At 37.1% G+C, this 25,514-nt stretch overlaps 1 protein-coding gene across 1 annotated transcript in view; it reads left to right on the plus strand.

Moving 5' to 3' along the window:
- Positions 1–25,514, plus strand: part of ANK2 (ankyrin 2) — a 412,172-nt gene that overhangs the window by 290,017 nt on the left and 96,641 nt on the right. Inside the window, 4 exon segments of the mRNA XM_027837420.1 lie at positions 5,948–6,046; positions 6,264–6,362; positions 15,555–15,653; positions 16,743–16,841. Coding sequence (XP_027693221.1) covers positions 5,948–6,046; positions 6,264–6,362; positions 15,555–15,653; positions 16,743–16,841 — 396 coding nt within the window.

Here is a 25,514-nt window from a genome sequence, read left to right on the forward strand (position 1 = left end):
TAGATAGATAGATAGATAGATAGATAGATAGATAGATAGATAGATAGATAGATTATCTATTTAAAAATAGAGGGCCATCTCCAGTTGTCCTGATCTATATCTTGCCACTGGACCCAGATGGCTCTGGAGGAGAAAGTGAGGCTGGTGACCTTGCACAGCCCTCCCTCACTTAAATCCAATTCACTTGCTAGTCATGGAATCACCTTCCTGATGTCATCGTCATCGTCAAGAATGAAAGACAAACAACAAAAACAAAAAATAGATAACATGTGCACGCATATGCACACATATGTACATATACACATATATACAAATACAATTGTGCATATATTGTTTTACTCACATATAAAGTATATACATGCATGTATATATGCATATTCATGTACACATACATACTTTGTTAAATTTCTGATTTCATTTGTATATGTTGAATAGTTAATACAGTTTAAATTGCATGAAATAGTCAAAACAGTTCATACAAGTTTGGAGTACATTAATAGAAGACTACAAGAGGCACACATGGAGATGAACCTGGTTTGTGGAAATATGTCAATCAATTAACAAGCATCTATTCAGGGCTTACTACAGGTGCAGGATACAAATGAAAGCAAAAACACAGCTCCTGTCCTCAAGGAGCTAACATTCTGATGGGGAAGACAATGTGCAAACTATGTAATTACGAGATTTATACACTGTAAGTAGGAGGTAATCTCACAGGGAAATCCAATAGAGGGAAAGCTCTGTTACACTTTAATATGTTGAAAAATCATTCTATTCAGATCCAGCAGTGGGCCTAGCTAAATGTTGAGAGGCTCATCACCAGGTCAGCCACCAGGTGAGAAATATTTTGGTGGTAGTATTCTGCAAAGCCCTTCTTCCAAGGCATAGGAAAACCATCCGTGCTTGCCTGGTGATCCTGTGTGGTTTTCATAGTTTCATTGGGTTAGGACTGGAAGAATCATTAGAATCATCACCTTAAAACTGGAAGGGCATTTAAGAACCTTTGAAGCCAATCAACTGACTCTCAGAGGAGATAAGTGATTTTCCCAGATTTACACATCTGGTAAGTGTCTGAGGAAGGATTTGAATTCAAGTGTTACTGACTGCAAGTCCAGCATTCTACCAACTATGCCACCTATCTGCCTATGTCCTATGTTTTTTTTCTACAGATAAAGAAATGGACAGTCACTCTGGTCTACCTTAATCTCCTCAACTGTAAAATGGGCATAATAATAACCCCTCCCTCCCAGGGCTATTGTGAGAGTCAAATGAGATAATATTTGTAAAGCACTTAGCATAGTGCCTACCACTATGTGCTAATACTTAATGAGTTCATCCATCCATCCATCCATCCATCCATCCATCCATCCATTTATTATCCTTCCTTTCTTCCTTGCTTGCTTTCTCTTTACCTTTTTCTTGACTTCACATGTTCTAGTTTATATTTATGCTATTTCTTGTGCACACGTTTTCATTAATAATATCTTACTTGCTCACACTATAGTTTTCTCCATTGCTCTGTCGGTTTCCTATGACTTCAATGCTTGGGAAATGATGGTTGCCCATGTTTTGCTGATACAACATCACCAGGACATTGGAATTAAAAAGGTCAATACTTGCATCAGGAAGCAGCTTGGGATCATTACAAGCATTATAGAATTACCAAATACAGTCTTGTCCACTCCCTTCCTTTACGTCAATTTTGGGCCCCGATTTTGTTCCATCAGCAGTGCCTGTCCAAATATAGATATTGATGAAATGACTACTCATTCAGTTATGTGTCATTGTCTGAATGATAGGTTTTCTTCGTATGTAGGATTTACCTATGAGGACCGTTAGGCTAATCTTTTTATAATACCTGGGGTTCTTATTGAAAAAGCTCTATAATACTCTGAATGTTGTTGCAATCACCACTACATCATTTGCAAATGAGAACATCTGAAGGAATTTGCCATCTGGAGGGAATCTTTCCATTTGAACTCTGTACTGGATATCCTCTGAGCTCTCATATACACAAAAGTATATGTAAATTCTTTTGGTTAACATATTTCTCCCTATTTTATCCCTCATTTCAAATAATAATTCGAAGACTAATGAATAAAGTTTCCTCTATGGCTGCATTTTTCAAATTCTTTTGAATTTGCATATTTCAAATTTCAAATTCTTTTGCCTTATTCTTGAAAGACGACTTGTAGAAGACGTTTTAAGGCTTCATTTTGTTCTTCTGAGTGAATTTTTTTTAAACATAATTAACTAAAAATAAATAGAATGATTCTGTAATTTCAATATCTTTCTATGAGTTTTATGACTGCTAAAATATGATATACTGTAGAAAATCATCTGATAAAGCCTTCCACATTTTTTCTTATATTTTCATCAAGGAGACACTCAGCATGTATATAGATCGTTCTCAGAAAAAAATTTTATAAAGATGACAAAGTTGACATAGCTTGGTAGATGAAGTCATCTTAATTGCCTTTTTAATTCTTCTAATCATCTAGTACCTTCTTCCCCTGTTTCAGATAGCTTGAAAATTTACCCCTCAAATCTTTCAAAATTATGTTGTTCATTGTGTTCAAAACACATGTTTGAAATACATATATATATTATATTCAAAAATATATATGCTTTATGTTCAAAAATGGATTTCTTTCTGTTTGTACTTCATCTATTGCTACAGTTCTTGCTGATTTTATTTTCTCCAGCACCATTTCTGTCTCTTTATATAGCACAATAGACACTGAGGTATTAAGAGTCTGGGAAGGATGGTCTTTATAGACTGAAGGATCTGGTAGGACTCCATAGAGATGGTAGCATTTGAGTCAAGCATGAAAAGAGTGGATAGATTTAAGCAAGCTATTAGTACTCCAAACTGGAAGTAATGATAAAGGAAAAGATATTTAGATTATTATTATTTCCTGTAGGGGTAGTGTCTGCATTGTTACCAGTGCTGAAAATAGATCATAATAGACAATTGGTAGTTCTGTTTTTCATCTATTTGTTTTTCTCATTCCAGTTTCATATGTAAATGCTTTGAAGATGATTTGGCTTAGTTGAGTCTCATACCAAATTATCTTCAGACTTGTTTTCTTTCTTCTGTTCTTCACTGCTTTGTCTTGCTCATACCCTCCACCATCATCTTTCATAATATTATACAAATGAGTTTATGTCTGAAATTAGTTTCTCCATTGTCTGCTCTAGCTTTCCATTTTGTAGAGAGCAAATGTTTTCTGGATAAAACTGTCTGGGTTCTTTTACCTTTCTTATTGTTAATATTATTTTACGTCAGTTAAATTTCTATGGGAAATGTTGTTCAGTCATGTCTGAGCCTTCATGACCCCATCTGGGGTTTTCTTGGCAGAGATACTGGAGTGGTTTGCCATTTCCTTCTCCAGTTCTTTTCACCAATGCGGAAACTGAGGCAAACATGGTTAAGTGACTTGCCCATGGTCACACACCTAGTAAGTGTCTGAGGCCAGATTTGCACTGAGAAAGGGGAGGCTTCTTGACTCCAGGCCTGGTACTCTATCCATTGTGTGACCTAGCTGCCCCTATGGGAAATAATAATAATCTAAATATCTTTTCCTTTATCGTTATTTCCAGTTTGGAGTAATAATAGCTTACTTAAACCTATCCACTCTTTTCATGTTTGACTCAAATGCTACCATCTCTATGGAGCTCTACCAGATCCTTCAGTCTATAAAGACCATCCTTCTCAGATATTACATAGTTCTTTGATTTATAATATTTATGCACTTCTCATATAATATTTGGTAATATAGCAAGCTGTATTAGTGTTTTATCTTCCTACTAAATTGTCGACCCATTGAGGATAAAGAGAACATTTTAGCTATACTTTTTTATCTCACTGGTAAATAGCACAATGTTTTGGACATTCTAGCTACTTAATAAATATTTGTTGCATTATAATTATTTCTGTACTACTTGTATTGCTTCTACTATATTATAAATTGTTCTAGGGTAGCAAGCATTCCTTACTTACCTTTCTTTCATGGTGTCTAGCTTAGTGTTTCGCATAGAGCATGCTCTCAAAAATGTTTGTTGAATGAATGTTTTAGTTTGAAGGAAATATGCTGGAATACAATTCTAGACATTTCATGATAAGCTCTCTGAAAATGGTATTTTTTAAGTGGAAAAAGCAACCATGAGGCCAATTGTCTATTTCCTCTAATCTGCTATATGTTTCCTTTGTGTGCATCGTTCCCTGAGACAAAACATGATTAGTCTGTCAACGTGTAACTTTCTAGGGTTTTTGAGAAACATATCATGGGACTTGGCAGTTAAAAAAAAAATCAGATTCTGAATCATGAAGGGATGGAGTAACTATGGTGTTAGACACTTTACACCCCAGCCAAAGTTTTGATATATATGTCTAGATAAATTAAAACTGCTTAAAATTCTTCCAGGCAACTAGTTAGCACAGTGGATAGAGTACTAGGCCTAGAATCGGGAAGAACTGATTTCAGATATGACCACAAGCCATGTGACTCAGGGCAAATCATTTAAGCACTACCTGCCTCAGTTTCCTCAACTATAAAATGGGGATAATAATTGCATCTGTCTCCCAGGGTTGTTGTGGGGATCAAATGAGATATTTAAAGCATTTAGAACAGTACCTGGCACATAGCCTACTTAATAAATGCTTGTGTCCTTCCTTCCACTAACAGATATAACCCTTTCTGTTATTTAGACCATAGCTGGCCAACATGGTCCCTAAGCCACAACATGTACTAACTTTCTGAGTGCAGCCCAAGCCACATTAAAATGTAATTGGGAAATGTTTTGCAAAATAAATAAAAATATGATGAAACAGATAACATCACATTTTAAATTAAGTCAGTATGCAGCCCACAGGAATCCTTCTGTACAGATTAATTGGTCCCCATTTCCATTTGAGTTTGACATCACTGACTTACAAAGTCTTGTCCATTATAGCTCCCATTTATAGCACATGTGTATATTCTTTTAAACTAATTTCCTGCCATTGTGTTGATGCTGACATGGCTATTTTATTAGTTATTCCTGTAATTATAAAAAATGTAAGCCATGTTTTGTTTCTTAATTATTTAAGTGAATAAATAGATCAAGTGTGAACCAGATGGATTTGAGATGAGGATTGTCTAATTGCTTCATTAACAGAGCTGTTTTAAAGTTTCACAATGATACCATAAATGGCACATGCGGAAAATGTACAATGTTTGTTAAAGGTGTTGCTTTTTGTTAATCAAAACATTCAACTTGAAAATGGAGGGATGTTGCTTATGAGATTCTCTTATTTTATTGTTTTTCTCAGTTATGTGTAAACAAAAATTTTTGACGTTCATTTTAAAAAATGTTTATTTCTAAATTTTCTCCCTCTTTCTTGAGAAGGCAAGCAATTTGATATAAATTATACATGTGCAGTCACGCAAAAATTTCCATATTAGCCATGTTGCAAAAGAAAATGAAGACAAAAAAAAGAAGAATAAAAAAGTAAAAAAATGTATGCTTCAATCTGCCTTCAGATTTCATCAGTTATTTATCTGGTAGTAGATAGCGTTTTGTTTCATAAATCCTTTGGAATTTTCTTGGATCATTGTATTGCTTAGAATAGTTGTCATTCACAGCTGATCATCGTACAATATTGCAGTTATTGTGTACATTGTTCTCCTGGTTCTGCTCAATTTACTCTGCATCAGTTCATATAAATCTTCCCAGATTTTTCTGAAAACATCCTGCTCATCATTTCTTATAGCACAGTAGTATTACATCACAAACATATACCATCACTTGTTTAGCCATTCTTTAATTAATGGGCATCTTCTGCTTATGAGATTCTCAAGCACATAACTTTAACAGTTCCACGAACTTATTTTCTGAGTTATTAAATTTGAGAAACCAAATCCCCTAACTTGCTTAATATTTCCATTTTTCTTTTGTTCTCTAGAGTGGACTGACATCCTTGCATCTTGCAGCTCAAGAGGATAAAGTGAATGTTGCCGAAATCCTTACTAAGCATGGTGCCAACAAGGATGCTCAGACTAAGGTAAATCAAAGGATGATAATAGGATTTGTTACAGGATCCTATTTTCAGGTTGGAGAGACAAAGAAAACTTATACTTGACTTCTATTCTCCTGCAACAACTGATGATGATAGCTTTCCTTTTTTTATTTCTGCCACCTCATCTAAAAATATTTTGAATTTGAAGTCTTGTCAAACATTGAGTACTTATACTGCATTTTTTTTTCTTTTCTGATTATAGCTTGGTTATACTCCTTTGATTGTGGCTTGCCACTATGGAAATGTAAAAATGGTCAACTTTCTTCTGAAGCAAGGAGCAAATGTCAATGCAAAAACCAAGGTAAAATTCTTGGAGAGGTCCCTTTTTTCCCCCACTATAGTGGGATAAATGATTCGGTCATATGGCACTTACTTCTTCACTACCTCCAGAGAGAAGAGAGAGGTTTTGTTTTTGTTTTTTTCATTTTTGGTCTGTACATTTCTAACATGGGTTTCTAAATATTAATATTTACAACTTGCCTGCTTTCATTCCAAGGAGTTTCATTAGCTAGGAGGTTTCTTAATGCTCTAGCCCTAAAGAAGATACATAATGGACAAAACTTAACATTAAACTCTGGGGTAGAGTAACTACTTGAAATAGATCCAAGTGGGAGAGTGTTATGGCAGATTCTGTGTCACTTCAAGCCCCTTTTCCCTTTACAAAAATACATTCTAGGAGCCCAGAATGCCTCCTTTTCATGTTTAGTGGGCCATGTCACACTAGGAATCGTCTTATAGACGTGCTTGATAAAGCAGTGATACATTAAGTCTGGGCAAGAAGTTGAAGTATAAGACGGAGATGACAATAATCACTGGCCTTTATAGAGTATTTTAAGGTTTCCAACATGCTTTACATAGATTTTCTCTTATGAGTCTCCTAATAGTCCTATGATGTAAAGAGTATACATTAGGTATTTTTTCCTCCAGGTATGGCTGGGCTTTGATCCTCATAACTTTTCATCTTTTTTAAAAAATCAAATTCTAATTTTAAAGAGTTTCCTTGGGATCTTGAGATATAACATGTCTTTTCCAGGGTCACACAGTGTAAAGAGGAAAGATTCAAACCTAGCTTTCTTGACAGCTGTTCTAACATTGCATGGACTGTGTCATACTGCCCCTTAACCTCAATCATTTCTTGAAATTTTCATATAAAAAGCCCTATTCAAAACAACTAGTTAAGCGTATCAATGTAGTGTACTCAACTGTAATAATTTAACTAGCACTGTGCAGAATATTATGATCAATAAATAAAGTATTGATTAAGCTCCTGCAAGTGCCAAGCACACACATATTAATATATATGTGTGTGTAGGTATGTATAGATAGAGTACTGGGCCTGTTGTCAAGAAGATCTGAATTCAAATTCGGCCTCAGAAACTTCCTAGCTGTGTGACTTGGACAAGTCATTTAACTTTTGCTTGCCTTAATCTACTGGAGAAGGAAATGGCAGACCACTCCAATATCATTGCCAAGAAAACCCTATGGGCAGTATTAGCATACTATGGTTTACAGGATCACAAAGAATCTGACATGGCTGAACAACCGAACATTCTCATTTTCTCTGTCTCTCTGTCTCTCCCTCTCTCCCTCTTTCCCCCTCCCCCTCCCTCTACCTCTACACTCTCCCTCTCTCTCTCCTTCTCCCTCTCCCTCTTTCTCCTCCTCCCTCTCCCTCTTTCTCCTCTATATATACATAAAGACACATATATGTATGTGAATGTGTATATATATATATGTGTGTGTGTGTGTGTGTATAATAGATATAAAAGGAATAAAGACAAATGTGTACCAAGTAAAGGATGTTTGGGAGGGTAGAGAGGCACTGGTAGTTGGGGGGATCTGGAAAGGCTTGATGCAGAAGATGTTGTCTGAGCTGCATTTTAAAGAAAGAGGACTCCGTGAAAGAGTGGCAAGCATCCTGGGGATGGGGAATACCCAATGAAAAGACATAGAGATGAGAGGTGGATTTATTGTCTGTGGAATATAAAAAGACTGGTTTGAGTGGATTCTAGAGTACAGGAAGGAGAGTGAAGTTCAGTGAGGCTGGAAATATAGATTTGGGCCCATTGTATAAGACTAAAAACTAAACAGAGGAGTTTTTATTCTATCGTAGAGCAATACTCCTCAAATTATGGTCCAGTGACCACGGGGAATCACCAAGATACTTTCAGGGGATCCATTAAGACAAGACTATTTACATAATAATACTAAAATGTTTTAATTTTTAACATAACTATCATCAGATATAAGCAACTTAAAAAAGAAAGCTCTTTGGGGTCCTTAATAATTTTTAACAGCATAAAAAGGTCCCTGGACTAAAAAAAAGCTGGAGAACCATCATGCAAGAGGCCATATGAAGGCCCTGGAATTGGTTGGGTAGAGAAGTCCTTGGTCAGATTCATACATAAGAAAAATTTCATTAGCTGCAGTGTGGAGGATGGGTTGGAGTGGTGAGACTTGATGGAGGGAGACAAATTAGGAGGCTTTATGTAGCTCTTCATTCCAAACATATTTATTTGTATTCTATTTTATGAAAGTTCCCATATGAGCATTCTCAAACTCAAGCTATTTAAAACCAAATAAATAAATTCATCAACTTATAATTTTTTGCATTCCACATTCAGCATGTAATTAATTCCTGCAGTTCTGTAAATCAGTTTCTTCACATATCCTATTAGAAGAAGCAGAAACACATACAGATATAGACACATCTATGCCCATTGACAAAGGTGTGTATGTATGTATGCATGAATATATGTATGTATACACATATACACATGAGTATATATGTATGCATGCATGTCTATATGTATATATGTGTTTGTGTGTGCACATATACACACACATACATACATAAATATGCCTAATTTCAAACCTATATTTACAGGCCAACTGGAAAAAAAATAACTTTACCTAGAAATGTCCCCATCTCCTTTCCTCCCAACTAACTCAGAGACACAGATAGAGAATTGAATATTGGTGCTCAGCAACTTGGCCAACTTGAAGCAAGAAATATTATGAATTCAAAGAACATTGTCTTTAATCTGTGAAATGCTTTTGACACTCCCTTTCGCTAATAGCTTTTCACTGGAAAAACAAAAAGATAGTTTGTGGTAATCGCCAACTCAGAGATGTCCCATTCCCCTACTTGATTCTTTGGAAAAGATTTTATGGGAAAATGGACTTTTAATTAGGATCCAAATCTATTATTTCTTAAGCACTCTTAAAATTCTACAGTGCAGTTCACTGGAAAGTTCTTGTACTAATTTTCAACTAATTTTCCTACCTTAAGCCATTATTACATTCATTTTATTGACCATGGCACACAGTAACTACTTTAGCAGTGTTTTGGGGGAACCTGGGACCTTCTCTTAATATGCCCCTACTTTATCTGAGTAATGACTTTGTAGTGACTTCTGGTCTACTGAGTTAAAAGGCTTAGGAACAAAGTGGGTCACCTTACTTTTGTAAAAAAAAAAAACAAAACTCAGAAATGCACTTAGTTATGCTACAGTATGGAGGAGGGTTTTTTAAAATTACATTAAATAGCAGCTTATGTGTCTCTAAGCCTAACCTGCTCAAATAAATACTTGATTAGAAGGAAAAAAATAAAATGTTAATGTCATAATTAATCTTCTCAAATAAACTGAGTCATTCTTATTGTGCCAAATGGAATAATATCTCTTCAGGGATGTATATGTGTATACTCATTCCGGCATCTTCATATTCTCTGAAGGGTTAATGTATTTCTGCTTTCTATCTTTTCTGTGAAGTGCCTAGAGTTATTCAGAAGAAGGAATTAAGGTTTTGGGGGGTTTTGCATTTTTTTTCTTGACATAATACTTCTGAAAATCTTTTTGGTCTTATTGGAGTCTTAACTGAGAGAATCACAACATCCCCACCAAATGGTATGAGGAAGAAGCAGGTTTATATGTGTATGTATGCATATATATACATGCATATATGTGTATGTATGCCTATTATATATGTACACATGCATATAGGCACACACATACATACATATGCTCAGGTTCAAACCTAGAGTTATAGGCCAACTGGAAAAAAAAAACTTACCTTGAAACCCCCTCTCTTTTCCTCCCACCCAGCTAACTCAGAGACACAGATATAGAATTGAATATTGGTTAAATCTGACATCATAGGAGTAGTAGAGATTACATAATGAATAGTGATACTTTTTTTAACCTGTGAACCAAATATACTACAGGAGCTCCTGGCACAGAAAACACTTAAAATGTTAAAAAAAAAAAACAATTAAAATGATTAAACTTTAGGTAAAATGATCTTTTCCGTAGATAAAGAATTTTCTATGTAATTTCAGAACCACTCTGAAAAACCTGAACTAAAAAGTAGTCATCATTATTATTGTCATCACTATCCTATTTGAAACCTAAAAATGTATGGGCCTCAAGTTTCTGGTTTTGGTCCTGATGTATTTTGAAGAAAATTCTCCTAACCTGCCCATCCATATCCAGAAAAGGAGATTAACACAGAAATGTTTAAATGAAAATCAGTTAAAGATGTTATCTTTCTCATTCCAATGCTAATTGCAGATGACTTTGGGAATGAATCCCTATTTATTTCAAATGAAATGGCAAGACCACAGAGACATTTTACCATAGCAAATGACTATTTTACACTGGGATAGGACATTAATGTAGAGGTGTACATAATCATGCATACTTTCAAAAAATAATGATTTTGTTCAATCAGTTAAGTTAAATCTATAGCTTAGATAGATTCTGGGGTTCTGTCTTAACCTGAGGAGGCAGTGTGGTTCAATGGAAAGGGTCCTGAACTTTGGGAACAGAAGATCTGTAGGTGAATACTAGCTCTGTTGCTTACATGCTATGTTTGCTTTGGGGGAATCATTTCATTTAAAAATTTAATAATAATAAATAATAATAAAAGAGCTTTCATTTACAGATTACTTTAAAGTTTAGGAAGTATTTTATGACATTTCTGTGAAGTAGTAGGTGTAAGTTTTATTATTCCCATTTTACTGACTAGGAAACTGAGGCTCTGATAGGTTAAGTGATGTGTGTTCAGAAAACTAATTATACAGAGTATCCCCAAAGTATTAGGAAAGTTTTAAGCTATTAAAGTTTTTGGGACATCCTATATGTGTATTTCTACTGTTGTTCATAAGAACAAAACCCAAAATTGGAAATAGTTTTAGAAATAAATTTGTCTGGTCATTTGGGTGGAGGAAAGTTAGTCAGAAACGCCTCCCCCTCCCTAACTCCCAGGAAGGTTTACATTATATAGGATTCAGACAAGGGTGCCCACACATGAACCACAAGCTAGTACAAAGTTACTGAGAGGACAACTTGAAAACAAGAGAGATTGAGATAAAGATTATGAATAAGTATAAAAGTGCAAGAAAATCTGTGTGAATCCAAATGGCCCCATCGTAAGTCCTGGGTGTAGTGACCCAAAACAAGAATGCTTTGAGTGTACCCAGGACCTGGGGGAACCCAAAATACCTTATAGCCATCTCCAGCATTCCTAGAGAATCAATGCGGTCAGGGACATTGTAGGTTTGGACAACCTTTAACCAAATAAGGTTGGATTTAAACAGTCTAATCATTTTATCTGGAACAATATAATAAATCATTTTCCCCCACACTCCCTCCCAGGGTTACTGTGAGAAAAGTGCTTTGTAAAGCCTTAAAGAAATATATAAATGTGAGTTATTGTCATATAAGATAATAAAATGCTATATTAACTGTCACTAATTGTCAGTAAATATTTATTAAGTGCTGCTGGGTGCCAGTTACTGTGCTGAGCACTGGGGATACATATAAGAAAAAGAAAGGCAATCTGTGCCCTCAGGGAGCTTACAATCTAATGGGGAAGGTAATTTTCAGAAGGCAGTGATGGTGCCTGAGCGTGCCTGGCACAGGGAATTAAAACCACGCAGAGCTCTCCTTTGTCCATCTTTTACTGGGCACGCTCTCCAGACTCTCTTAATTTTAGCGCTTCCCCTCTTTTCATTGTTTCCTAATTATCTAGCATATAGCTTGCTTTGTATATATCTGTATACAGGTTGTCTTTCCCATTAGATTGTAAACTCCCTTGAGGGCAGGGCCTGTCTTGGTTCTTTTTGCCTCCCTAGAGTTTATCACAGTAAATAGGTGCTTTTGTATTCAGTTGTTTTTCGGTTGTATCTGACTCTTCATGACCCCATTTGGGGTTTTCTTGGCAAAGATAATGGAGTGATTTGCCATTCCCTTCTCCAGCTCATTTTACACATGAGGAAACTGAGACAAACGGGTTAGGTGGCTTGCTCAGGGTCACACAGCTAGTAAATGTCTGACGTGAGATTTGAATTCAGGTCCTCCTGACTCCAGGCTTGGTGCCGTATCCACTCTGCCACCAAGCCACCCACCCACCCTGGGAGGTAATGTTATTATTACTGAGGCAAACAGGGTTGAGAGACTTGTCCAAGATCTCACAACTAGTAAGTTTCTGAGGCCAGAATTGAACTCAGGAAAGTGAATCTTCCTGACTCCAGGCTCAGCACTCTATCCACTTCACCACCTAGCTGCCCCAAGTAGGTGCTTAATAAATGTTTACTGATTGAGATGAATCCTCTATAAAGGGAGGCTTTGGGAAGAGTTTTGTGCTCTACCCTCCAGCCCTCCAATCAGAGAAGAAAAGTAGATGAGGGTCCTGAAGAGTGTTGGGCCATGATAGTGATGAGGTTCCTGGTGGCGAGCTTATCCTGAGGGAAATATGAGGAAGCAGTCTGTCACCTCTCGTCTACCTCTCACCTCACCCACTAACCACCATTTGAAACAAAGCAATGTGGACTAGATCATCTCTGAAATCTCCTCTATCTCTACTGCTATGATTCTTTGGGATGCAAAGTGATCAGATGAATAGACTTAAACTCAAAGGACCTGGGTTCAGATTCCAACCCATCACAGCGTGACCTTGGGCAAGTCACTCAACTGAGAATCTTGACCTCAGTTTTCTCATCTATAAAATGGTCTGTAAGGTCCCGTCTAGTTTTAAATCCTCTGATCTTTTCATTAATACCATGTTTACCTCTGCCCACTCTGTGCCCCTGAAGAGTAAAATACAGATTGTCCTAAAAAATCTTAACCTTTATAGCTTAAAAATATTAGAGGTATAGCTTAGAGAACTAACATATATAATATAATAATATATATTATATAATATAATAAATAAAAATGTAATAATATATAATAATATGTAAGTAGCTCCATCTATGTATATGCCTACATATATACAGGCATATAGTAGAAATGCATATATATATATATGTATAGGAATAAAAAATTGTATATGAGAGAAAGGTACATATAGAGGAACATATATACATGTATATGTGCATGTATAGAGAAAGATATAGATAAAAAGCAAACACGTATATGAAAGATACTTGTATTTACTTGCACACATTCATTTCAATTCAATAAACATTTTTAAGTGAATTCTTTGTGAAAAGCAGTAGGCATACGATGCTGTAACAATATGGTACCTTGTATACATTATACACTATAACACATTACCCTTCCTTGCTCTCCTTTTCCACCCCCCATGCTATGATAACTATATGTCATTTAGCACCTGGACCACAACTCTTAATCATATGCCAGTGTACCCGTCTCTTAACCATAGTGCCAGTCCATGCCAAAGAGATACACAGACAGGTAGGCGCTCATTTATGCCAAATAGAGAAATTAGCAGGTCACTATATAGACATGCAACATATAATAGTTAAGTATTTTACAATGATTATCTCATTTGATTTTCACAACAATCCTGGGAAGCAGGTGCTATTATTATCACTATTTTACATGTGAGAAAACAGAGGCAAACGGGGGTTAAGTGACTTGCCCAGGGTCACAGAGCTAGTAAATGTCTGAGGCTGGATTTGAACTCAGGTCTTTCCAACTCCAGGCCTGGTGCTCTGTGCACTATGGTGCCACCTAGCTGCGCGTATATAGGAAGAATAAGGGGATGTGAATACAAGTAACAGTAACATTGAATATATTAGGTTACAAGATCAGCATCGTGGAGTCATAGGGCTAGAAAGAGCCTCAGAGTCCTCCCAGGTGGCACAGTGGATGGCACATCAGAGTTAAGAGTCAGGAAGCCCTGAGTTCCAATCGTGCCTTATGATTGACTAGCTGTGTGACCCTGGGCGAGTCATTTAACCTCTCTGGTCTGCAGTGTCCTCATCTGTAAAATGAGGAGGTTGGTCTCAATGGACTCTAAGGTCCCTTCTCGCTCTAAAAATATGGTTGCATGATTCCTCATTTTATAACCGAGAGGCCTTGAAGGCACAGGGAGATTAAGTGAGTTGCCTGATGTCACACAATCAACATCAGAGGTCGAATTTGAACCCAGGTCTCTGACGATAGAGACAGTGCATTGTACCTCATTGTTTCCCCACGTGTGAGCTATGGTTAGGATTATGATTATTATAGTATTCATTCTCAGACTTTTATGCCCAGAATGGGCAAGGCTGATAATCATTATAATGGTACCTCTTATTGCTTCTTGCTTCCACCATCTTGCCTGTAAGTTTTGGAAGCTTTCTGAAGAATCTTCTCCTCCCACTCCAACCACCCACCCCACCAAGATTCAGATATTATCCAAATCAAGTATAGCATACAATGACATGTGGACATCTGAATTGACTGTTCCCTCCAGTGCCAGAATGTCTACATAGTTGGATCAAAGCTGGGTTGGCTTCAAGGTCATTCCATAAATACCAGCCTTAACAAGGAAGCCACATGAAGCACATAAACCCGGGCATTCATCTTCCTGAAAGGCTTGTCCTCCTGTTGCAAATAACATGGCCTTGGAAAACCATTTCAAACTAAATACCCATTATCCCCTTACCACTTGAATGACTATTGTTTAACTAGGTACTCTTGGCTTTTTTTTCTTTTTTTTGACCAGTGCCTTTGATATGAGACCCAGACTCATTGGCACTGAATATATGAATCTTTGAAACTAGACTCAAAATTTGTTATGAATCTTACAGCAATGATTAGAAAAGGCAATGAAAGCAGCTGGATATTTAATGATCTGTGGTCTTCAGCTAACAATTTCTACTCTCTTTTTTTTTCTTAGAGAGGAATGGGGGGTGGAGAGGGCAGAGTTGGCAGGATGAGGAAGGGAAAAAAAACAACCCAAGATTCTGACTTATTACCTTTGCCATTTATAAGCTTCTGCTCACTCCTCTCTTCTTTGCTGACAATTGGGGGCAAATATTTAGAGACTGTGAGTCTTACTGTTTAATGAGACAGTCTGTTCTACTTTATTTACTAGGCCATACGGTATGAGGGGGCTGTTGCTGCTGAGAATTATGGATTGTTGAGTAGAAATAAAGCATCCTTAATTGTCTCAGTGTAAAGAAGATTTTTTCAAAGTATAAAATTAAAGCTAATATTCTTTCCCCCCCCCTCTTCCAACTGGTGACCATGACCACCAGAACGGTTACACGCCTCTGCATCAAGCCGCCCAACAAGGCCACACTCACATCATCAATGTACTTCTCCAGCATGGGGCCAAGCCAAATGCCATTACTGCTGTAAGTAGGAAAAAAAAAAATGTGTCAATATCAGGAATTCTGTGGTCTGTGAACTGGTTTTTGTTTGTTTTTGTTGTTCAGTTTTGTTTGATAGCTGTATTTTAATATAAATGATTTCCTTTGTGTTTCCGTGAATTAAAAAAAAAATTCTTTTGAGAGAGGGTTTGTAAGCTGTTTAGGCATCCCTGCTCAGCATAGCTACTGTTCATTCACCCTAGCCCATCCGGGTTGGTTCATACCAAAGCTGAGCCTCAATTCAACGTTGTAAAGCAGACCAAATTCCCAGCAAAGTTGAGCTGCCAAAGAAAGCCTTTACTGAAGTCATACTTAGTGAGTTAAGTGGGAGCTTTTTGCCTGATGGAGAACAGTTTGACTGACTCCATCATCTCCTCTCTGGAGAGTGAGTCTTTCACTTGGGTCATATTGAATGTACTTTGCTTACAGCTGGCTATCAGATGTGGGAACACATCTCTCTTCTGGTCTTTCTAACAACTTGGGCTGCTTAAGGTCTCTCAGTCTCTGTTGCAGTTTTAAGACAAAGTCCCATTGCCTGAGGAACCATTTAAAATGTAAATGAACCTTTGCAATTAAGCTAGAATCCCTAGTGGTTCAGGCTGCATTCTTTGTTTTTGTTATTTGCATGGTGAGCTCTTGCACAGCTGTATCTAAGGATTTCACTGTATTCCCCGAGGCAACATCGGACCTACAACAGATGTTGTAATATCTAATGAAAAAGTTAACTTCCCACGTGCTAAGTTTCTCTCCCTTAAATTTACCAGGCGTTCTTTCGGTCATGACACATTATTTGTAAGAGATACTTGACAACTGCAGGGTTAAAGCGTTAGAATACTTTTTTTATTAGAAATAGCAGGCAGATGTAAGCATGTTGTGTTCCCATGGTGACTGGGACTATAGTCTAAAGAAGTTACAAAGACAGATTCAGATGTAATGGTAAAAACCAGTGATTTTCCTAAGCTGTGCCTTGTTTTGGATGGAAATGCTGGCTCATGCAGAGCTGCGGGTGATCTCATTGGCTCACATCACAGTCCTCCCTCTCACTTCTCCCTCTCTTTCTCTCTTTCTCTTCAGAATGGCAACACTGCCCTAGCAATTGCTAAACGTCTGGGATACATCTCTGTGGTCGATACGCTGAAGGTTGTAACTGAGGAAGTTACCACCACCACAACGGTGAGTACACACCAAATCATAAGACTGGGAATCAGAATCGTTTGATTTTTTTTTCTTTTTTTTTTACTTATAATTCTTGAGACCCTTTGGGATTTGAGCTTTTTTCTTTTCTTTAATAAATTTTTTACTAATTGCACTTACAGAACCCACATGAAAATAATTGAGGCACAAGGAAAATTCCCCACAAACAGTTCATAACTAATTTTTAACCACACAAATGTGAGAAAATTGTGCTTTGGCATGTGTGTGTGTGTGTGTGTGTGTTAATACTTAGTTTCTTGTTTTGTTTTTTATCCTCTGATCCTTCTTTTTTCCTTGTGCTCTTGCTTCACGACTCCTGCAGTTGATAAAGTAGCATAGCCATATCACAGCAGGATCCTTAGCAGGGGTACTGTGCTAGGTACCACAGAGATGGGAGGAGTGTGAAGGTGAGAGGAAAGGCTTTCCTTAAAAAAAAAAAAGAATGAAAAAAAATCTTCTTTCCTTGTCTTCCTATTATCAAACATTATATTAGTTTAAATGAACTTTAAGCCAAATTTCATTCATTTCACTGGGTGATAAGGTGGTCATCTCAGGATTCAGTATTTATTTCTTCTTTGATTATTTTGAATAAACCTGTTGTCTCTTGGGCAAAGAACAACAATTAACATTTGAATTCACTTAGTTCAGAGCAAGTAGTTGACATTCTGGAGACAGACTAAAAGAGTAAAGAAGGGCATGGGAGAATGAGTCCTAATGTGTTGGGTTTTTTTTTTTAAAGTAATAGTTCAGTTGTAGCACAGCTGAAGGGAAGAAGTCCTCCAAAGGAGGGCCTCTTGACCAAGAGCTGAGATGCCGTTATAGTTTGCGCTCATTTGTTTATTGACCTCTTTTTTTTTTAACCTTGAAACTTGAACTTTAAGGACAGTAACAGTTTAATTTATTTTTTTAACAAAGCATTACAACAGTTTGAACAGTCCTAAGATATTTAATGGCCCATGGGGATAGGAAGATCGTAAGAGAAAATTTTGAACAAGTTTCTAGTAAATGCCCTCAGCCTGGAGTGATGCATGCAGAGTTTTGGAACACTCGGTTCTTCTGAGAAATGTGAGGAAAAGGAAAGGAATTCTTGCTCTTACATCCTGTCACGGAGTCCCTGTTGATATACATTGAGGAAGATGGAATCCAACTGGTTGACGTGTAATTTTAAGAAGAGTGGGCTATGATTTATTAATGAACTGCAAAACACAGGCTGAATTTAGATTGGAGAGGATAGCACAGTTTGTTTCCCAGGAAGCTTTAATACCTTTGGCAAATGCACTGCAATGTTTTTAAAAGAGGGAAAACTGAAATGGTACCTATTTAAGAACTGCCTTTAAACAATTTTAATTCTTTTCCCCAGATAATAGTGTGCCTAAAATACATAATAGGAAAAATGGATTTTTGCATCTAGTGTGATGGATGGTTGGCCAAGTAACACTGAGTCACAGTAACTTATTATTTCCTCTTCCTAGGAAATCCCTTCACTAAATTTCTGTATATACACAACACTTTAGCCGGCATTTCAGAAATAATGTATAAAATTTTTAAAAAGTCTTTACTGACAAGATTTCTGATTTCACAAGCTAATCTTTAGCTGCCGTGTTGTTACCTATCACAAAGTAATTATTTAGTAAATGCTTGTTGATAAAGAATTTATTGGAATGTATAAATGGTTTTAGCCAGACACATCACAGTATCTCTCTGGGAAGCAGAGATTACATACATGTAGGTTGAGGGAGTCACCACTAGGTGGTGGGTTTAAAGTCTTTTAGTTGGGGGGGAGGGGAAAGTGGGAAGGGGGAAGGAAGTGGGGAGGGTGGAGCTGTCCAATATCTACCACTTTTGCAGTGAGCCTCTTGTTTTCTGAGAAAACAAGCTATTACTTTAATGTAACTATATGACTTACACAGCTTGCTCCCAAGAGATATTAGAAAGAAGATATCAGTTGCAGCACATTATTTAAAAAGAAATATATGAAACTATGCTTAAAATTGGATCAAGTAGCATTCTAAACAAGTTGTCTGGTAGTCTCCCAGAGAGAAATATGGTTCCACTTATATTAAAACTGCTCTTAATCAAGTCTTCTGTACTTATGTTCTCTTCCCCGCATGTCTATCTCTGCTTCTGGCTTATGTGGGGAGCATCACTTCTTGCATTAAGGTTGGGGACATGGTGGGTGATGTGGAGAAGAAAAGAAGCATTTATACAGCACCTATTATGTGCCAGGCACAGTGCTAAGCACCTTTGACAAATACTATATCATTTGATCCTCACAATAGCCCTGCAATGTCAGTGCTATTATTACTCCATTGTACAGTTGAATAAACTGAGGCAAACTGAGGTTAAGTGACTTGTCCAGGGTTACATAGCTAAGAAGTATTTGAGATTGGATTTGAACTCAAGTCTTCCTAACTCCAGGACTGGTGCTTTATCCACTTTGCCATCTAGCAAGGTGTGGGCTGAATTCAAAATCATTTTTCACATTAAACAACTAGGTACTCAAGTCTATCAAAATGAACTGTTCCCACCTGTTACAGTTAGTTTTTTTTTTCCTTTCTGCCTCTCTCAACATCTGATCAAACTATAATGGAAAACAGAATGGCAATGGAAGGAGAGAAGTCACCATTATTCACTTTCCTTATTTCCATGACTTTTCTTATTCTGGAAGAGATAGAAAACAGGGAATGGAAATAGGGACTTCCCCTATAGCACTGGATTCATCTCTTTGCTTTCCCCTCATCTCTCCTGGTAGGATTGTCTAATCACTACTTTCTCCACTCAGTAGGAAGTTTAACTGCCGTTCACTGATTCTGCTGGAGTTTGTCAGTATAGCACTTAAAATCAAACTGACTTTCTACCGAGAATGATGAGAATTCAAACTTGTATATATCACTCTCAGATTTACAAAGTGCATTCCCCAACAGCCGTCCTGTTAATAGTGTAGGGTTTGCTTTTTTAAGAATGGTGTGTGTGTGTGTGTACTTGCACATACTTATGTAAGTGCGTGCATATGTTTGTGTGCAATTTAGTATCTGCTCTGCAATTTATAACCAATAGCTTAGGCTAGGCACTTTGAGGTGAAATGACTTACCTGTCAGAGGTGGGCTTGAACCCAGGTGTTTCTGGCTCTGATGACTCTGTGGGCAACTCTTTATTGTGCCACATTAATTCTTAATGCGACTGTACACTTGTCCTGTCCCCCATCCCCAATAATCCCATAGTACCCCACATAACTCTGGGATTCCTTACTACTTCTCAGATTTATTTTGCTATCTTAGATCAAATATCTTAACCAGAAATTGAGCACTACCACTGTTATTTCTACACCAGAACATCTAAGGCGTAAATGAAAATTAACACACACCCCAAATCTGTAATTTAATTTAATTAATCTTTAATTAAGATAGAATTTGTTGTTGTTCAAGCCATTTCAATCGTGTCCAACTCTTCATGACTCTATGTGGGGTTTTCTTCTTAAAGATACTGGAGTGGCTTTCCATTTCCTTCTCCAGCTTATTTTACAGATGAGGAAACTGAGGCAAATAGGGTCAAGAGACTTGCTCAGGGTCACACAGCTAGTCAGTGTCTGGGGCCAGATTTGTACCCTGGTCTTCCTGACTTCAGGTGTGGCACTCTATCCTTTGAGCCACTTAGCTGTCTTAGGGAAGTGATTCAGGTAACATTCTATACCCACACACAATATTCATGGCATTATCTATGCTTCTAGCAGAGTGATAATCAAATCATCCTTTCGTCTCAGTGCTACCCAATCACAGTGAGACAAGACCACAGTCAGTTCAGGCTCATGGCTCTGGTGGAGGGTTCATAGACCAAGTCTACTTCTTGAGGTTCTTCTCTTCCCATCTTGGAGAGGCTGTTAGGATATCTCTAGCTATGATAATAATTGTAAGGCACTTAGCACAGTGCCTGGCACTATATAAATATTAACCATGATGATGGAGTCAATGACAGTCACACAGATGCTACAGTAAAACTGCATTATCACCTCACTATTGTTTTAGAATTCGTGATTATTCAGATAAGGGCAAGACTGAAGTTTTATTTTTGTATTATTTATTTTTAAAGTGTTTGATAAGCAAATTAATAGTGTAAAGATTTTTAAGGAAAATATTTGAACTAGGAATGAATTTTCTAAGCGCTCTAAAAGCAACTCTTTACAAATAGGTTCTTTTAACCCTGCAAAGTAGGTTCTGTTATTGTCCCCATTTTATAATTGGAGAAAATGCATGAGATGGAAGGACTTCCTAGGCATCACATAGCTAGTCATGTTTGAGGACAAATTTGCCCTCAGGTCTTCCTGAATCCAGGCCTAATGCTCCGTGCACCATGGTGCCACCTCATGGCCTCGAGGGCAGAACCAGTGGTCAGGTTCACCTGTTAGGTTGTTAATAGTAATGCAGGAGAGAGGTAGAGTTAGTGTGTTGTTAGTATGAGTATACGGTATGTGAGAGATATTATATGGTGTTTTCAAGTTTAGCAAAGTTCTTTACACAAATTAACTTACTTTGTCCTCACAACAACCCAATGAGGTCATTGTTATTATTATACCCATTTTACAGATGAGGAAACTCCAGCTGGGTCAAAGAGCTAGTAATGTCTGAGGCCAAATTTGAACTCATCTCCCCCACTCCAGCTTCAGCAGTCTATCCACTTTGCCACTTAATTTTTCTCAGTTATATTCTGTTATGGAGTGAAAGATTAAACTGAGCCTTTTGATTCTGAGTGACTATAGGGGAATGTTGACAGAATGCCAGTGCACTCCTTTTGGCTATTCCTGCTTTTCCAGACTGTGTCTGTTGTTTCTCAACTAGACCAACAATCTGTCATGATTCCAGCTGATGACTACTATTTTGATAGATCATCCTGAATTGATGAAAACTTTGCATTATTTAAGGAAGTTAATTTTATGGCTTTTCAAAAAGAAATGAGAAATGGGATGGAACAGTGGATACAGAGCTGTCCTTGGAGCCAAGAAAACCTGGGTTCAGGTCCCAAATCTAATACATATGTGCTATGTGACCCTGGAAAACTCTTTAAACTTTACTTAGCTCTAGTTCTCTCTCTAAGACTCTGACTCACAAAGAAGATATCAATCTGCATTGGAAGAGGGTGTTTCCTCATCCAGGAGGTCCCTATTCCAATGGCAACACACAGCCAGGACCCAGCTACTACTTTTGAAAAGACACAAAAGGTGTTTTTAAAAGGCAATATGGCGGAGCAGCTAGGTGGTGCAGTGGATAGAACACCAGCCCTGGATTCAGGAGGACCTAAGTTCAAATCTGGCCTCAGACACATAACACTTAACTAGCTGTGTGACCTTGGGCAAGTCACTTAATCCCATTGCCTAGCAAAAGGAAAAAAAAAGGCAATATGGCAATATACAAGAACCACCTCGATGTTCTTTGCACCCTTTGATTCAGTCATCCCACTGTCCTAGGACTAGAACTTAAGGATATTATTGAAGGGAAAAAAGAAGTCATCTGTATGAAAATATTAGTTTTATTGATACTAGTAATATGTAGCATTATTGATAATAGCAAGATGCGCAGAGCACCTAACCTATCCAACTTGGGGACGACTGAAAAAAATTCTGTTTTATGGAGGCAGAGAGATATTATTAAAACAAATATGAAGAATATTAAAAGGCAAAGATAAATGGATTGCTAGGGAGGAAAACAGAAACTGAAAGATAATACATTTAACATGTTTAATCATCACAGCAAAATTTGAAAAAAAATACATAGAACAAAATGTGTTCAGATGAGAAATAGATTATTTTGTTATTGTATTCATGTTAATATTTGCATTTTAAAGCAAACTAAATGTAGTTTTGGTTTCATTTATAGTCATCTCTAAGTAACTAAGTTTTGGGGGAAATAATTGTTTAATATGCAGGATTTCCAATTAAGCTAATAAAGTTGCAGCAGATTTTAGGAGGACAGTTGGCATCACAGGAGGGATGCTATCCCAGATCCATCGGAGGATAATTAGTTTATCAATTGCTTATCAAACAAGAGTATCAAAGAAGATCATATTTGCGAAGTGAAAGCACATGGTAGCACTGGATGGATGCTTGTTGCTTTTCCTCTTCTGTGATCTTGACGCCATCTACAATACAGCAAAACTCTGCTGCTTGCTATTCTTCCAGTTTGCATCGCTTTCTCCTGCCTTTGTGCACACCTCATGCCTGAAATATTCTCTCCCAATTGTCTCTGCCATTTTACTGCATTTCCATCTGAATCAGGGTTATTTCTTCACATTCCTAGGATTTTTCCTCAATATGAAAAGATCTTATCAAGGTCTCCTACTCATTTTATTACTTCATTTGATGGCAAATGCCTCTCCCAGTGAGAGATTGTGTGGTAAATCATCATTCCAGTAGGGGAGGAAAAGAAAGTGAGCCCACACACAAAGCTTAGGGATCCAAACGAGATTTATTCTCTGTAGTTGACTGAGGCCTCAGAGGACTAAAAATGGGGTGGCAGGGAGAGAGAGAGTGCTGCCAATCTCCAGGTCTGTTTGCAATGTAATTATCAGGGAAGGAAGATAACAAAGGCAAAGATGTATGCAGGAGCCAAACCATCTCTCCCTTATGCTAGTCAATTTTTCTTACTTCTCAAGGAATGAAGGGCAGGGATTCTGTCTTTGCTATGCTTTAAGATCCGTGCTTTGAGATCTTTGAACATCATAATTGATTAACAGGTGTCGAAGAGGAGAGACAATTTAACTTGTTCCCGTGGCTAACTTTGGGCTTTTTCTCAAAGGGTAGGAGCCTGCCCTTCATGAGTTTGGCTGGACTCTGGAAATATTTCCAGAACCGAGATCTCATCCCTCCATATGGGTGGCCATTAGCCCACAACAAAACAAAAACAAAAATGTCATAATCTGTTCACGACCCGAATTTCTAATTTAATTCTTAATTCTCCTGAGCCTAAAAAATACTTTAGAGGCAATAACCCACCAGATATTTATTCAAAGCTCTTTGTTCAGAGCCTTTTGTATATTGGGTTGTCTTGCATTTCTTAATTGGGTCAGCAGGCAATTAGCAGAAGGCTAAAGTGGGCCCTCATGCATCATCAAAATCCTACTCATGATTCGTAGCCCCATTAAAATATTACTACCTCTAAGGTTTCCCCAAATGGGGGAAGTGACTACTTCCTCTGCTCCTATGTTCTTTGTGAACATTGCTCCCACCTGTGAATATTATTACATCCTACATAGTTATTTGTACAAATGTCTTATTTAAATCCCCTACTAAGCTATAAGTTCCTTGATAATCCAGAACACATCTTGTTCATTTCTGTGAACCTCACAGAACCTAGCCGAGTGCTTTGAATTCATTTGTATTAAATTGACCTAGAACCTTACTCATCCATTTATTATAAATGTAAGAGTAATAATAGTGAATTATTTAATTTAGATAATTCATTTCTAAGACATGCTTAAACTTGCTCAAATTAATAATCATTTAGAAAAAAAGTTCTCGATTTTGCTTTTCAAAGAGATTATTTCATTTGTTTCTTCAGTTAAGACAAAAAAAGGCTGATCCTGCATTCAAAGCACCTTGTTTTACAGTATTGAAGCCTCTTAGTGCAAAACTCTGATAATAACTTATTCGTCCAGTATGCTCTGACATTTAATTTCCATTTTGTGATTTTCTTATAGTTAGTTAATTAGATCATTTGCATTTAATTGGGAAAGTTTTCCCATGAATACCATGACAAGGATGGACAAAGATGAACAAGCCATGATTCTTTTCCTCAAGGGGCTCATAATAGGCTAATTATGGATTCGTGAATATCAGTGTGGTAATTCTTTCTGCTAATCTAAATAAAAACTCATGTATAATTGGAATAGATAAACTTTTGAGAGTTGCCTGAGTCTCATTGAGGTTAAGTTTACTTGCCCATGGTCACACAACTGGTATTAGAGGGGCAACCATCTATAAGTTGGTAGAGGAATTACATAAAATTTGTATACAGATATGTAAATAAAGCATATATAGTATACGGGACAGAGCATGATTGCTGCTATTGGAACTCCACAAATTATCAGGAAGGGTGACTCTGCTATATTTGCTATTCTAATGAATTATTTAAAATATAGATGATTTAGAAATATAATAGCACAAAAGTCTTATAACTCTTTTGACACAGGATATTTTGAATCTTTTTCAGAAGTTTATAATTCATAATAGGTCAATAAGATATACTAAGCTTTTTAATGAGGTAGCTGTGTTTGAGTGTTCTCTCAACCCCTTCCCTCCCCACCACAGTGTCAACCAAAAAGAGTGGAGGGTTTGTGGTTTCTGGGACTAGCAAAGAAAGTAGGATTTGAGAAGACACACAGTCTTCTGGTCTAAAAATATCCGTACTCCAAAGAAGTCTTGACCACTGACTGGTTCTGACATCTTCCTTCATTCTCTTTGCTGGAAACATGATGCAGAACATTCCACCGCTGAGTATAGAGTTTTATTTGCTTCATTTAACAGCTCTTTACACTTTGGGGGTATGGTTGTTTCAAAGCATTACAGTTGTTTACAGCTGTGAAAACTTTCACAGCCAATGCTATTTCAGTCATAGTGTTGTCCTGAAATGGAAATTGTCAGTTAAGAGGCATCTCAAATAGAAG

Source organism: Vombatus ursinus, unplaced genomic scaffold, assembly GCF_900497805.2.
Source record: "Vombatus ursinus unplaced genomic scaffold, bare-nosed wombat genome assembly UNPS02014821.1, whole genome shotgun sequence".
NCBI lineage: Eukaryota > Metazoa > Chordata > Mammalia > Diprotodontia > Vombatidae > Vombatus > Vombatus ursinus.